Genomic DNA, 16,621 nt, shown 5'->3' with positions numbered 1-16,621 from the left:
CATCTTATAGTTTTCGGAGTACAGGTCTTTTGCCTCCTCAGGTAGGTGTATCCCTAGGTATTTTATTCTTTTTGATGCAGTGGTAAATGGGATTGTTTCTTTAATTTCTCTTTCTGATTTTTCATTGTTTGTGTACAGAAGTGCAATGGATTTCTGTGTATTTTGTATCCTGCAACTTTACCAGATTCATTGATGAGTTCTACTAGTTTTTTGGTAGCATCTTTAGGATTTTCTATGTATAGTATCATGTCATCTGCAAACGGTGACAGTTTTACTTCTTCTTTTCCAATTTGGATTCCTTCTATTTCTTTTTCTTCTCTGATTGCCATGGCTGGGACTTCCAAAACTATGTTGAATGCAAGTGGTGAGAGTGGACAACATTTTCTTGTTCCTGATCTTGGAGGAAAGGTTTCCAGCTTTTTACCATTGAGTATGATGTTAGCTGTAGGTTTGTCATATGTGGCCTTTATTATGTCGAGGTATGTTACCTCTATGCCTACTTTCTGGAGACTTTGCATCATAAATGGGTGTTGAATTTTGTCAAAAGCTTTTTCTGCATCTACTGAGGTGATGACATGGTTTTTATTCTTTAATTTGTTAATGTGGTGTATCACACTGATTGATTTGTGGATATTGAAAAATCCTTGCATCATTGGGATAAATCTCACTTGATCGTCATATGTGATCCTTTTAAGGTATTGTTGGATTCGGTTTGCTAGTATTTGCTAGTTGAGGATTTTTGCATCTATGTTCATCAGTGATATTGGCCTGTAATTTTCTTTTTTTGTGGTATCTTTGTCAGGTTTTGGTAACAGGGTGATGGTGGCCTCATAGAATGAGTTTGGGAGTATTCCTTCCTCTGCAATTGTTTAGAATAGTTTCAGAAGGATAGGTGTTAACTCTTCTCTAAATGTTTGATAGAATTTGCCTGTGAAGCCATCTGGTCCTGGACTTTTGTTTGTTGGGAGTGTTTAAATCACAGTTTCAATTTCAGTACTTGTGACTGGTCTGTTCTTTTTCTCTATTTCATTTATTTCTGCTCTGACCTTTATGACTTTTTTCCTTCTACTAACTTTGACTTTTGTTTGTTCTTTTTTCTCTAGTTGCTTTAGTTGTAAGGTTAGGTTGTTTCTTTGAGATTTTTCTTATTTCTTGAGGTAGGATTGTATTGCTATAAACTTCCCTCTTGGAACTGCTTTTGCTGCATCCCACAGGTTTTGGATCATCTTGCTTCCATTTTCATTTGTCTCTAGGTATTTTTTTATTTCCTCTTTGATTTCTTCAGTGATCCATTGGTTGTTAGGCGTCTGTTGTTTAGCCTCCATGAGTTTGTGATTTTTACAGTTTTTTTTTAAAGGAATTCCTTTATTTTTATTATCATTATTTATTTATTTTATTTTATTTTTGGCTGTGTTGGGTCTTCGTTTCTGTGCTAGGGCTTTCTCTAGTTGTGGCAAGCGGGGGCCACTCTTCATCACGGTGCGCGGGCCTCTCACTATTGCGACCTCTCTTGTTGCGGAGCACAGACTCCAGATATGCAGGCTCAGTCGTTGTGGCTCATGGGCCTAGTTGCTCCACGGCATGTGGGATCTTCCCAGACCAGGGCTCGAACCCGTGTCCCCTGCATTGGCAGGCAGATTCTCAACCACTGTGCCACCAGGGAAGCCCCTACAGTTTTTTTTTCTTGTGGTTGCTTTCTAATCTCATAGTGTTATTTGGAAAAAATGCTTGATATGATTTCAATTTTCTTCAGATTTACTGAGGCTTACTTTATGGCACCATATGTGATCTATACTGGAGAATGTTCCATGTACACCTGAAAAGATTGTGTATTCTTCTGCTTTAGGATGGAATGCTCTATAGATATCAATGAAGTCCATCTGATCTAATGTGTTATTTAAGGCATAATGTTTTTATTGATTTTCATCCTGGATGATCTATCCATTGATAAAATTGGGGTTTTACAGTTTCCTCTATTATTGTGTTACTCTCAGTTTCTCCTTTATGGCTGTTAGCATTGGTCTCATATATTGAGGTGCTCCTATGTTGGGTGCATAAATATTTACAATTGTTATATTTTCTTCTTGGATTGATCCCTTGATCATTATGTAGTGTCCTTCTTGTCTCTTGTAACAGTCTTTATTTTAAAGTCTATTTTGTCTGATATGAGTATTACTACTCCATCTTTCTTTTGATTTCCATTTGCATGGAATACCCTTTTCCATCCCCTCACTGTCAGTCTGTATGTGCCCCTGGATCTGAAGTGGGTCTCTTATAGACAGCATATATATGTGTCTTGTGTTTGTATCCATTCAGCCAGTATATGTCTTTTGGTTGGAGCATTTAATCCATTTACATTTAAGGTAATTACCTATATGTATGTCCTTATTGCCATTTAAAAAAATGTTTTGGATTTGTTTTGGTAGGTCTTTTTTCTTCCCTTTCTCTTTTGTTCTCTTCTCTTGTGATTTGATGGCTATCTTTAGTGTTGTGTTTGGATTCCTTTTTCTTTTTGTGTGTGTATCTATTGTAGATATTTTGTTTGTGGTTACCATGAGGTTTTGATATAGCCGTCTATATATAAACAAGATTGTTTTAAGTTGCCAGTCTCTTAATTTCAAATGCTTTTCTAATATCCTGCATTTGTACTCTCCTCAGGATTGCTGGTTTTGATATCATATTTGTGTGTAGATGATTTCCTACATTTCCTGTATGTTTGCCTTTACTGGTGAGCTTTTCCATTTGTAATTTTCTTGTTTCTAGTTGTGGCCTTTTCTTTTTCACCTAGAGAAGTTCCTTTAGCATTTGTTGTAAAGCTGGTTTGGTGGTGCTAAATTCTTTTGCTTGTCTGTAAAGCTTTTGAATTCTCCATTGAGTCTGAACAAGAGCCTTGCTGGGTAGAGTATTCTTGGTTGTAAGTTTTTCCCTTTCATCACTTTAAGTATATCATGCCACTCCCTTCTGGCCTGCAGAGTTTCTGTTGAAAAATCAGCTGATAACTTTATGGGAATTTCCTTGTATGTTATTTTTGTTTGTCACTTGTTGCTTTTAATATTTTCTCTTTGTCTTTAATTTTTGCCAATTTGATTACTGTTTTTCTTGGCATGTTCCTCCTTGGGTTCATCCTGTATGGAACTCTCTGTGCTTCCTGGACTTGGGTGACTGTTTCCTTTCTCATGTCAGGGAAATCTTCAGCTATTATCTCTTCAAATATTTTCTCAGGCCCTTTCTCTCTCTTTTCTTCTTCTGGGACCCCTATAATATGAGTGTTGGTGCATTTAATGTTGTCCCAGAGGCCTCTTAGACTGTCTTCATTTCTTTTCATTCTTTTTTCTTTATTTTGTTCTGAGGCAGAAATTTTCACCATTCTGTCTTCCAGCTCACCTGTCTGTTCTTTTGCCTCATTTGTTCTGCTATTGATTCTTTCTAGTGTATTTTTCTTTTCAGTTATTGTATTGTTCATCTTTTGTCTTTGTTTTTTTGTTGTTGTTTTGTTTTGTTCTTTATATTTTCTAGGTCTTTGTTAAACATTTCTTGTATCTTCTTGGTCTGTGCCTCCATTCTTTTTCCGAGATCTTGGATCATCTTTACTATCATTACTCTGAATTCTTTTTTGGGTAGATAGGCTCTATTTCCACTTCACTTAGTTATTCTTTTGGTGTTTTATCTTGTTCCTTTGTATGGGATATATTCTTCTGCTGTCTCATTTGGCCTACCTTTCTGTGATTACGGTTTCCATTCTGCAAGTTGTATTTCTTCTTGCTCCTGCTGTCTGCCCCCTGGTGGATGAGGCTAGTCTAAGACACTTGTGTAGGCTTTCTGGTGGGAGGGACTGGTTCCTTCCCACTGGTGGGTGGCACTGTGTCTTGTCCCTCTGGTGGGCAAGGCTATGTCAAGTGGTTTGTTTAGTGGGAAGCTGCACCAGAAAACTTTAAGCAGCCTGTCTGCTGATGGGTGGGGCTGTGTTCCTGCCCTGTTGGTTGTTTGGTCTGAGGCATCCTAGCAGTCTACAGACTAGTCTAGACTGGAGCCTACAGTCTGTTGGGTGGGGCCAGGTCTTGGTGAGAAAATGGCGGCTTCCAGGCTGGCTCACACCAATGAGTACTCCCCAGAACTGCCGCTACCAGTGTCTTTGTCCCCACAATGAGCCACAGCCGCCCCCTGCCTCCACAGACACCCTCCAATACCAGCAGATAGGTCATGCCCAGGCTCCTGTGATGTCACTGCTTTTTCTCCTAGGTCCCGGTGTGCACAAGAACCTGTGTGCAGTTTCCAAGAGTGCAGTTTCTGTTTCCTGCTGTCCTGTGGAATTCCTGCAATCAGACCCTGTGGCCTTCTAAGCCAGATGCTCTGGGGGCTCCTTCTCCCGATGCCAGACCCCCAGGCGAGGCTGACCTGGGGCTCAGAACTTTCATTCCTGTGGGAGAATCTCTGCAATCTAATTATTTACCAGTTTTTGCATTGCCCACCCAATGGGTATGGGATTTGATTTTATCTTGATTGTGCCCCTCCTACCATCTTATTGTGGCTTCTTCTTTGTCTTTGGATATAGGATATCTTCTTGGTAGGTTCCAGTGATTTTGTCGATGGTTGTTCAGCAGTTAGGTGTGATTTTGGTGTTTTCGTGGGAGGTGGTGAGCTCAAGTCCTTCTACTTGGCCATCTTGTCTCTGCCCCTGGCATCACTTTCTGCTCTTTGTTTTCTATATGTCTTTCATCTTTTGTGTTTCCCTTCTTAAATTACTGCCTTCTGTTATTGTAATTAGGTATTTTCTAGGGTACCAATTTTAACTTATTATTTTTATTATTATACTTTTGGGTTTATTTTCTTAAAGTTGATTTGGGGATTAAAATTAACATATTATCCTTAAAAGTCTAGTTTCAGTTAATACCAACATAATATCAACAGCGTACAAAAACTGCTCCAAGGTACCTCTGCCTCTTTTATGCATCTTTATATATGATAAGCCCCATAAAACCCCAGTTTTATAATTATTGCTTTATGCAATAGTCTTTTTTTGCATCCTTGTTTATTCCATAGCATTGTTTTTATTTTTTTAGAGTAGTTTAAGGTTCACAGCAAAATTAAGAAGGTACAGAGATTTCCCATATACTTCCTGCATAACCTCACCCATTATCAACAGTCTGCACCAGTGTAATACTTTTGTTACAATTGATGAGCCTACATTGACACATCATAATCACCCAAAGTCCATAGTTTATGTTATGGTCCACTCTTTGTGGTGCACATTCTATGGGTTTGGATAATAGTATAATGACATGTATCCATTATTGTGGTATCATACAGAGTATTTTCACTGCTCTAAAATTTTTCTCTACTCCACTTATTCATCACACCCTCCCAAACCCTCGCAACCACTGATCTTTTTTACTGTCTCAATAGTTTGCCCTTTTTTAGAATATCATATAATAATCATACAGTACATAGCCTTTTTAGACTGACTTCTTTCACTTAGGAATATGCATTTAAGTTTTCTACATGTATTTTCATGACTTGTTAGACCATTTTTTTTTTGTGCTGAATAATATTCCATTGTCAGGATGTACCACAGTTTATTTATCCATTAACCTAAGGACATCATGGTTGCTACCAAGTTTTGGCAATTATGAATAAATCTGCTGTAAACATATATGTGCAGGTTTTTGTGTGGACATAAGTTTTTAACAACCTTGGGTAAATACCAAGGAACCAGATTGCTGAATTATATGATAAGAGCATGTTTGGTTTTGTTAGACACTGAAAAACTGTCTTCCAAAGTGGCTGTACCATTTTGCATTCCCACCAGCAATGACTGAGAGTGTCTGTTGCTACAAATCCTTGTCAGCAATTGGTTTTGTCAGTATTCTGGATTTTGGCCATTCAAATAGGTGTGCATTGATATCTCATTGTTTTAATATGCATTTCACTCATGATTTATGATGTGAAGCATCTTTTTATGATTATTTGTAATCTGTGTATATTCTTTGGTTAGGTGTCTCTTAAGGTCTTTGACCCATTTTTTAAACAGGTTGTTTATTTTCTTATTGCCGAGATTTGAGAGTTTTTTGTATATTTTGGATAATAGTTCCTTATCAGATGTGTCTTTTTCAAATATATTCTCCCAGTTTGTGGCCTTTTATTCTCTTTACAATGTCTTTCTCAGCAGAAGTTCTTAACTTTAATGAAATATAATATAGCTCATCAATTATTTTTTTTCCTGGATTGTGCTTTTGGTGTTATATCTAAAAAGTCATCCCCATACCCAATTTCATTTAGGTTTTCTCCTATGTTATCTTCTAGGAGTCTTATAGTTTGGTGTTTTATATTTAGGTCTGTGGTCCATTTTGAGTTAATTAATTACTTACTTAATTTATTTATTTGGCTGCACTGTGTGGCTTGTGGGATCTTAGTTCCTTGACCAGGGATTGAACCTTGGCCCTCAGCAGTGAAAGTGCGGAGACCTAACCCCTGGACCACCAGGGAATGCCCAATTTTTAAAAATTTATTTTATTGAAGTATAGTTGATTTATATTTTGAGTTAATTTTTGTAAAGAGTTTAAATTATCTGCCTCAATTCTTTTTTTTTTTTTACAAGTGGATGATGTCCTGTTGTTTCAGCACTATTTGTTGAAAAGACTATCTTTGCTCTATTGTGTTGCCTTAGCACCTTTGTCAAAGATTAGTTTGACTAAATTTATTTGGGTCTATTTTGGGGCTCTCTGTTCTGTTGCATTAATCTGTTTGTGTATTCTTTCACCAATACCACACAGTCTTGATTACCATAGCTTTAGAGTAAGACTTGAACTCAGGTAGTATCAGTCAGCCAACTTTGTTCTTTTCCTTCAATATTGTATTGCCTATTCTGGGTCTTTTTTCTCTCCATATAAATTTCAGAATCAGTTTGTCAATAACATAAAATAACTTGCTGGGATTTTCATTGCTATTGCATTGAATCTATAGATCAAGTTGGGAAGAATTGACACCTTGACAATATTGAGTGTTCCTATCCATAAACATGGAATATTTCTCCATTTATTTAAGTTGTTCTTTGATTCCATTCATCAGAATTTGTAGTTTTCCTCATATAGATCTTGTACATATTTTGTTATATTTATACCTAAGTATTTTATTTGGGGGAGTGCTAATGTAAATGGTATTATATTTTTAATTTCAAATTCCACTTGTCCATTGCTGGTATATAGGAAAGCAATCAACTTGTATATTAACCTTGTATCCTATTTTCTTGCTCTATTTGCCTATTACTTCCAAGAGGTGTTTTTGTCATTCTTTAGGATTTTTATGCAGTCATGTCATCTGAGAACAAAGACAATTTTATGTCTTCCTCCCCAATCTCTATACCTTTTTTTTCCTTTCCATGTCTTATTGCATTAGCTAGAACTGCCAGTTTGATGTTGAAAAGGAGTGCTGAGAGGGGATAATCTTGCCTAGTACCTGTTCTTAGTGGGAAAGCTTCAAATTTCTCACCATTACATATAATGTTAGTTATAGATTCTTTATAGATATTCCTTATCAAGTAGAGGAAGTTCCACTCTATTTCTATCATTAATGAGTGTTGAATTTTGTCAAAATTTTTTCTCAATCTATTAATATGATTATGTAATTTTTCTTTTTTAGTCTATTGATGTGATAGATTACATTAACTGATTTTGGATGTTGAGCCAGCTTTGCATACTGGGGATAAATCCCCCTTGGTCATGGTATATAATTCTTTTTATACATTGTTGCATTAAGTTTGCTAATATTTTGTTGATGATTTTTATATCTGTGCTCATGAGAGATATTGGTGCATAGTTTTCTTACAATATCTTTGGTTTTAGTCTCAGGGTGTTGCTGACCTCATAAAATGATTTGGGAGGTATTCCCTTTGCTTCTAAACTCTGAGAGAGATTGTAGAGAATTGGTACAATTTCTTCTTTACATTTTTGGTAGAATTCACCATTGAACCTGTCTGGGCCAGGTGCTTTCTCTTTTGAAAGGTGATTTTACATATTTGATTTCTTTAATAGACATAGGCCTACTCAGATTATCTATTATATTTCTTCTTTTGTGACTTTTAGCAGATTGTGTCTTTCAAGAAATTTGTCTGTTTCATCTACTTTAATTTGTGGGCACAGTGTTGTTCATAGTATTCCTTCATTATCTTTTCAGTGTCCATGAGATCTGTGATGATGTCCCCTTTCCATTTCTGATATTAGTAATTTGTGTCTTCTCTCTCCCGCTTTTTTTTTAGTTAGCCTGGCTAGAAGCTTACCAATTTTATTGATTCTTTTCAAAGAATCAGCTTTTGGTTTCATTGATTCAACTAGCTATTATTTCAATTTTATTTAAAGGAAATAATTGGTAATGATCTGACCTGCAGAAGGATTTGTCACACTGTCATTTGGATCATTTACTTTCTCAGTTACACAGAAATGTACAAGTAAAAGCTTTACCAAATCCTAGATGCTGAGTTTTAATTTTTACCCATTCTCTTTCAGTTAGAGCCACCTTATTTAACCCAGTCTAATCACCAAAGTTCGAGAAAATAAAAATATTAGCAAAACGATAGCTCCCTCACTTCTTATCTTTATAAAGAAAGAGTAATTCTTTTCTGTAAGATAGACTCTTTATCAGTTAAATGGCTTTAAATTCTTCAAAGAAGGAAAAATTAGCCATATGCATTTGACTTTCACACTTAAATCTTCAGTTCTAGTCATTAAAGGATTCTCTTCCAATGTTCCCTCCCTCCATTCTTTTAACACAGTCAAGGTCAGTGACGTAATTTGCAGGGCCCAGTGTAAAAATTATAATGTGGAGCCCCTTTTTCAAAATACAGGGGGAAAGTGCAGTTAAAGGTACAAAATATAAAGGTTTTTCTTTTGAAAATATTTTATAAAACATGAAAGAGTAATAGTGATAGATGAGTAATAACATTTATGTTACAACAACTAATGTCACAAATTGCAAAAAACAATAGTTTGGTGCCATAATTTTGTATAATACAATAAATAATGATACTCTATTATATCTATATATCAATATAGATATATCTTGATTGATCGTAACAATTTTTTAGGTTTCACTTTTCTGCAAATTCATTTATTAGGCTATTAAAGCTTATTTTAGCAACTTCATTTTCAATTGATATAATTGAAAGTAACATCAGTCACTCTTAACAAATAATTTTTGATAATTTTTAATTTTGAAAAGCATCTCTGTTGATGCAACTGTTATTGGTAATTTTAAGAGTATTTCATAGGCTGTAACAACATTAGAATAAAGTTATCAATTATTTTGAAATATAAGTTCGAATATATCTTAGAGCTGATGCTTCTTGTAGAAAATTTTTTCTAAAATGTTTTATCTCTTCTTACAAATGAGTTTTCTGTAATTCTGAATTTAGGTTTAAATGTTAATAAATATAATAGCATTTTACTGTTTCCTCTGACATTTCCTGTAACTTGTGGAGGTTGTACAAGAAGCTGAAAGTGGTTTCATGATTTGTATGGAATTTAAAATGCCTGTTGATGATTTCTAACACTGTATCTTCAATTACAAGGAAAAATAATGTTACAGTTGTCCATTTGTTAATAATTGGTCCATGCAAGTTTTTATATGAAAATAGTGCCTTTTTCTGTGAAATGTGAGGATCTTTAAATTTAATTTCTATTTCCAAGCCTTTGGCTATTTATTGTGCAATGTTGCAGTGATTTTAAAAACCAGAGTTTCTAAATTCTTTGAAGAATCCTAATTAGTTTCTGATATAGTTTATTGCAATATCCATGTGTACACTTCATGTTGTAATTAGTTAATGACAAAGTGTACTGCCTAAGTGGTGGCAGATCTTGTCCCAGCGCTCAGACCATAGAGTTAATATCTGCACTGATGCAAGAAAAAAAATTATGTATGGTGACAGATGTTAACCAGAATTATTGTGGTGATCCTTTTGCAGTACGTGCAAATATCAAATCATTATTTTGTACACCTGAAACAAACATAATGTATGTCAATTATACCTCAGTTTAAAAAATTTAATTAAAAAAAGGAGATAATAATAATAGTTCCTGGGACTTCCCTGGTGGTCCAGTGGTTAAGACTTCGCCTGCCAATGCAGGGGGTGTGGGTTCGATCCTTGGTCAGGGAGCTAAGATCCCACATGCCTTGTGGCCAAAAAACCAAAACATAAAACAGAAGCAATATTGTAACAAATTCAACAAGGACTTTAAAATATTTAAAAAAAAATCTTAAAAAAAATAATAGTCAGAAAGAGAAAAACAAATACAGTATGCTAACACATGTATATGGAATCCAAGGAAAAAAAAAATAGTTCCTACCTCATAGGATTATTGTGAGGATTAAATAAGTAACTGTAAAGTGCTTAGAAAAAAAAATATCTGTGCAGGTACTTCAGAGATGGGCTCCAGGGACTGATTGGCAAGCAGGCCCCCCACCACAGGTTACAACGCTGTCCCTAGGGAGCACCTCCTTTCTCCCAGGGCCAGCTTCCACTGGTGCACAGAGTCCCCTCAGGGACCCCTGGGGTCTCAGACTGCCCAGTGTATGTGTGTGTGTCGTGCTCAGACCAAATGCTCAGCACGCATGGTGCCCACTGTTGCCTGACTGATCTCCTGCACATTTTGTTGTCCCATTGGACTACACTTACATAACACAGGTTCTAAGATATTATTGTTAAGAATTTCAAGATGTGAGAGCAGAGCACTAAACAAAACCTTTGAGAGCAGGGCCTTGTACAAGTTCACAGGTCACACATGTGTCCATGAAACCACTCCTGAATCCAGTAGTTCTCCATCAGGGGTCATTTTGCCTATCAGGGTGGGCTACTTTGGGCTCTAATTATGTGAGATTCCAATTGAGCCCCTGAAAGCAAGAGTGACAAGATATATTAGCACCAAAAGTAGGCCCTAACCCTTCTTTTTGCACTCTCAAGCACAGGGATTGTCCAGTGGAACCTTCTGGGACACTCCAGTCCTGGGCAGTTCTTATAGCTGCTCTCAGCTGTACTTTCCTTCCTCAAGAGAGCTGGACAACTTGAGTGATGGGAGACGGCGTGGTGACAACAACGGACATGGAAATTGCCAGGTAAGACTTTGTTGCTCAAGTAACAGTCTCAGGTGGGTCAGGTTTAGGGTGAGGCGTAGGGTGCTCTGCATCACAGTCATTCAAGGATCTAAGTTGCTGGCAGGTGTTGACATCCAGTGGCACATAAAGGCTCACACTTAGTCCAGGGCTTACAAGTGATACAGATCGCTTCCCATTCAAATTCCAATGGCCAGAATTCAGGAATACGACCATACCTACATACATGAGGGCTGGGAAATGTAGTCTAATTCTGTGCACAGCATAAAGAAGAAATGGTTTTGGAGATCCCCTGCCAGCCTCTGCCACAAGAAATTTGCAAAAATGGGAGATTTAGAGTAAAATGTGTCTAATGCATCCCTAGCCCTTCTGAGACAGGCATGGTCTCTTGGGGCACACTTCCCTGAGAGGCAGCTTTCTAGCTATGATTCCTTGGACTTGTTAATAGTGTTTGGTTCACTTTACAGCTTGTGTTCTAGGAAGATCATACATGGAGTATCCAGCATCAAATAAGTGCAAAGCTGACTGACACTTCTCATTATATGTTAGCAAGTTGGTTTTGGCATAAATCAGTCTTGGGTGTACTTAGTGTGACCCTGTTGCTCATAGTTAAGCTGATCATCATCGCTGTGTATGTGCTGATCAGAAATGTCAAACTCATGACTATGGAGGTAAAAGCAACCTTGAGATTATTCTAACTCTCTACCTGCTTCACACTAAACAAGAAATTCAACATTACAAATGGTAAACAAATTGAGTGTGTAGCATTAAATATTCAATGCCAGAAGGCTCATTTGAAATAATTTGTGTAATTTATAGTCTCACACCAAAACCCATGATACAATTACTTTTGGTGACTTTTAATCTGATTCTTTATGGCAAGTAGTAGATCTATGACTATAGGGCAATAATCCTTCCCTATTTCACCTTGTCAATATTTTAGAGGAAACAAGCTGGAAGAATTGTTGAAAGAGGGCACCTAGCGGATGAGGCAAAGCCCTACAGATAGAGTGTCTGGAAAAGTCCTAGTTAACACCCATTGCTGTGACATAGTCATTAAAAACACCTCCTTTCACTCTCAAAAAGAGTCCCGGTTTGGACAATAAATTATACATAAACCCTTAGAACCAGGGAGTAGTACCTCTCTGTGGCCACCACTGTTCAGGGTCTGGTTTGAAAGCTCAGGGTTATCAGGACACTGAGGCTGATTGAGCATGGGAGCGAGCCAGTTCACATCAAGGAAATGACAGGAGACTGATCCCTAAACCAGGATGCTGTGTTTTTAACTTATTACGAAGAATATAACTGCCAGAGTGGAAACCAATGTTGGTTTGTCAGTATGTTCCCTCCCTTGAAGTGTAGTCTCCTTGGAAAGCTCAAAACCCTTGGAATTATCAAAATCCTAATTCTTGTGGATAAGGAGATCAAGGTGAGCCCTGTTAGCTGGAGGAACTACAGTAATTTGCAAGACAGGTTTCAATATTTGGTATCCACACAAAGCATATCCTGTGTCCTACTAAGGGTTTTCCTTTGCAACCAGGAAAGTGGCTTTGGTTCTCTTTCCAAAGAGATATTTGGGGTCAGCATCAGCTACAGGTAAAGAAGAAGGATGTGTGGTTCCAAGCAATCCTCTGTTCTTTTCTAATATTATGTCCCAAGTTCCCTCACCCATCTACAAGGGCTGTCAGGGCCGATGTCAGTGGCAGACATCCTCTGATGCCTGAGGTTCAGCCGGGAGCAGCCTCCCCGACTCCTTCCTCGCTTGCAACAGTGCAAGTGACAGATCCTAAACAGTCTTGCGTGTACTTAGTGTGAATCCTGCACCACTCCCCATCTCACACCCCACTTCCCCATAGACAATAGACACATGGCCAGAAGAGGATTAAAATCGGCTTTATTGATGAATTGAAGAGCACAGCTGGGATCTGAGGCCCAAGCGAGGTTTCTTTCATCCTCTCTGAAGTGGTGACAGCTGAGGGCAGTGGGTGGGGCTCACCAAACTTACCCACCCTGCCTCAGACCGAGGCTGGAACGTGGAGAGCTGAGTCCTGGGTGGGCCCACCACGGGCAGGTCCTGCTGGGTCTGTTTACAGCATGGAGACTGGAAGCCCAAAAGCAGGTCCAAGAGAAAGAGAGAGAGAGAGAGAGAAGCAGGAGGACAAGTAAGCAGGGTCCTTTAGCACATTATCTCCACCCAGTAGAGAAAGGCAGCCCCAAGAGTCTCAAGTTCATCAACCACAACCATCCCGAGGTCACCCAGGTGGAAGCTTCTCCCCAGTCCTTTCCTTGCAAGCTGAAATGTAGTTAGGAGATCTTTACCCTAATCGGCTGAGCAAGGAGTGTATGAATAAGGAAAAGGGTTTCTCCCACGAGGTGAGGCTGGGTTCGGAGCCTGGGCTGCTCAGTGAACAAGTGGCCAAGGGCCATTGTGTGTGAGCCTCCCAGTGTGCGGCCACTAACACAAACAGGTGCTGGCTCGGGACTGACTCCTGATACCTCACACCTGAACACTGGCCACTGACTTCCTTTTCTTTCCTGTGCTCTGGAGCTCAGACCCCTGAGGACTGCTGAGGAAGAACTTGACAGACTTCGCCCACCCCCCAACCCCCGGATGGGTGAAATGGATGAAGGAGATCAAAAGGTACAGATTCCTAGTTTTAAGATGCATAAGTCCTGGGGATGTAATACACAGCTTGGTGACTCTGTTAACGATTCTGTATCGTTATGTCTGCAAGTTACTAAGAGTCAGCAATCTTAAAAGTTCTCATCACAAGAAAAAAAAAATCTAACTACGTGAGGTGATGGACATTGACTAAACTTATTATGGTAATCATTTTGCAATATATACGTATATCAAATCATTATGTTGTATACCTAAAAATAATATACTGGTATATGTCAATTATATCTCGATAAAACTGAAAAAAACAAACAAAAAAAACTTGACTAGGCCACCGCAGCTAGGGTACAATTCAGCTGGACACCTATGGTGTTCCTGTAGTAAAGAGAGTCCCTTTTATTCCATTCAGAGTAACTAACACCTTCTGATTTAACTGTCAGGTGTGGAGTTGTTAGCTTTGTGCCAAAGCAAAGCGGAGGTCCTTTTAGGCCATGCATGGAGGGGACGACAGGAGTAGAATAGCAAGATTCTTCCAGGGCCTGTGAACAGATAGAAGTTGAATGGCAAAGTTGCAGAGCTGAGTCTGAGGTAGCTCTCTTTGGCACAGGAAGTGAGAACATACTAACTGCTGCACTCTGAAATCCTTCCTCCTGCCTGTCATACAGAACACCCCTTTTCTGGTTTTTTTTCTGTGCTTTTCTATTTCTATCTTGATGCCACTAATTAAACTACAGCTGTCTTTTATATTTGGGTGCATTTCTAGTGCACTCAGTAGTTTTCCTTTGAGCCTGGGTGACTTCTGCAAAGGAAGGGTTAATCCCATCCATTACCTGTGATTTTTTTTTTTTCCCCATACTATCACCATTCAAGGGTGACCTCATTTCATGGTAGCAGATGGCACCTTTCTGTAGTTTCCAATGGGCTATTTATACAACTTTACTTTGAATAAAACTAAATGATTGCAGAAACATTTTTCCCCAGAGTATTTTTTATTAGGGATTCCTGCCACCATATTAACATATAAAACAATCTGGCTGTTGACACAGAAATGCAAATTTCACTATACAAAGATAAGGCTCCAATCACAGGTAACATGGCCCCCAACTCTCTAGTATTTCAATGAAATCAATTCATTTTGACTTCTTCCCAGAGTTGTCTTTTATAAATAGTAGACAAACCACAAAATATATTCCAGATACATAACATTTTACAATATGTTCCAAGCACGGACAGAAATACACGATACTTCACCTACGTTTTTTTCATGATCCAACTTGCATTAGCACTAAAGACAAGATTGTGTGTGTATATGTATTTGCCATATGTGTGTGTGTATAAAACCACAAATGTACACAAATGGTAGTTTTCATGGAAAATTGAAACCTTTGAGACTGTGGGTTTTATCCACTATGATATCTGAGAGGGAAAAGGAATAACATGTCACAAATTCCTCAACTGGGGAAAAATAAAAACAACTATGTATGAAGGGCATATCGGTTGTGTGTATACAAATACACACATATATACAGATTCATATATAAACACATATACCAATAATATGGAATATACATATACTCACACACTTGCTTTGAATTCTGTATCTTACTGTATTATATATTCTCCATCTTTGGAAGCAGTCTTTTCCTCATTTGATTCAGGCAACTGGTGACTGTCTTCTAAGAAAACTTAAGCAGATATTTCAAAAGACTCTGATTCTATCCCGACAAAATGGCATTTCGGGATCCAAGTTTTACTTTTGGTAGAAATTGTTTAAATTCTGCAGACCCTATCCTGTCAACTCCTTCACTTAAAAACATTTCTATTCAACACTGAAGTTTTTGCCTAAGAGAAAAGAGATGTTAGCTAGAAATGTTAAAATTATATATTTATTATTCCTTACTATAGATCTGCTTGGCTGGACTATGTGTGATACTTATTCTGTCAGTATTTTTCAATGTTTTATGATGGCTAATATATTAATTCCCTAGTTTAAAAAATATTATTTAATATTAGTGTAAAAGGGCAAGGGCTAGATGATTTGTTCTGGTTAGAACTTCAAAGAAAATGATTTGAAGCATGACTAGAAGAGGGAACTAATTTTGTGCAGACTACACTGGAGTACCCTTATGTAAGAAAGTATGACTTTAAGTCATAAACAAGGGGGAAAAAATCTTCAGCTTCAAAGGAGGCCATTTGCAAACTTTCCAAATAACCTATAGAAAATATATTTCTACCTTGGTATCAAATTTCAGGTATCAAATATTCTTATTAAAAAGCAAAATCAATCACTCAATGCACATGAGAAAGAACACCCTATAAACTTAATAGCAAATTATACTATAGTTTGCTCAACTGAAGGCTTCATGAGCTGACTTTTAAAACTTATTTACAAAATTAAATGTCTAATAAAGCACTTAGAGCTCCATGAATGAGTAGGACTGGAATGGCCAATTTGGAGATTATGTTAATGATAGAGTTGGAGTTAGGGAGAGATTATAGGCAGCCCAATCCCTTTGAAAATATTCCATGCCTTCATTTACAATCTATGGAGAAATCCCTATGCTCTATGCCCTAAGCTCCATACTCTTTTCTTTCACAGTATTGGTAAGTACTGTGCATGGAAAGCATCAGAGCCTTTCTGTCATGGATTTAATGGTATGAAGGAAGGTACTAGGGCATTTGTCCCATCTACTGTCTAGTTAGGGAGTCATTTCACTACTTCACCCAAGCTGAAATGGTATATTATCTAATGAGTTGAGTCCCCTCCACTTTCTTAATGAGAGCCCCAATTATGAATGAGTTAAAATCTTAAGGAAACCAGGAAAGGAAAAGAGTATAATGACCGCCACAAAGAAAGATCATAGGCATTTATCAAAAAGCCAAAATCCATTCTCTTCACACTCT

The 16,621-nt window shown here is 37.7% G+C and overlaps 2 protein-coding genes and 1 long non-coding RNA gene across 17 annotated transcripts in view; 2 read left to right on the top strand and 1 right to left on the bottom strand.

Annotated features, from left to right (window-relative positions):
- The window catches only part of LOC309633029, a 329,590-nt gene that overhangs the window by 152,820 nt on the left and 160,149 nt on the right, over positions 1-16,621 (top strand). The gene's annotated exons all lie outside the window — the stretch shown is intronic.
- Positions 1-16,621, top strand: part of LOC309633014 (uncharacterized protein) — a 57,225-nt gene that overhangs the window by 17,475 nt on the left and 23,129 nt on the right. For 7 of the 15 annotated variants that reach the window (XR_014247242.1, XR_014247243.1, XR_014247244.1 and 4 more), the window contains 2 exons: positions 10,949-11,100; positions 13,651-13,738. Coding sequence is in view for 7 of the 15 variants with exons in the window: in XM_082401282.1 (XP_082257408.1) it covers positions 11,057-11,100; positions 13,651-13,738 (132 nt within the window). In the remaining 8 variants the exon portion in view is untranslated. Of the gene's footprint in view, positions 1-10,948; positions 11,101-13,645; positions 13,739-16,621 lie in introns of all 15 variants that reach the window. The other 8 variants (XR_014247241.1, XM_082401277.1, XM_082401279.1 and 5 more) reach the window with 3 other exon arrangements.
- FRMD3 (FERM domain containing 3) overlaps positions 12,975-16,621 on the bottom strand; it is a 380,805-nt gene continuing 377,158 nt past the window's right edge. Inside the window, exon 15 of the mRNA XM_082401189.1 lies at positions 12,975-13,198. Within this exon, the coding sequence (XP_082257315.1) occupies positions 13,185-13,198 (14 nt within the window). The 3' untranslated portion in view covers positions 12,975-13,184. The remainder of the gene's footprint in view (positions 13,199-16,621) is intronic.

The sequence above is a fragment of the Balaenoptera borealis genome (assembly GCF_965194805.1).
Source record: "Balaenoptera borealis genome assembly, chromosome: 8".
In the NCBI taxonomy this organism is placed as follows: Eukaryota; Metazoa; Chordata; class Mammalia; order Artiodactyla; family Balaenopteridae; genus Balaenoptera; species Balaenoptera borealis.
This window is presented reverse-complemented; position numbering and strand designations above follow the sequence as displayed.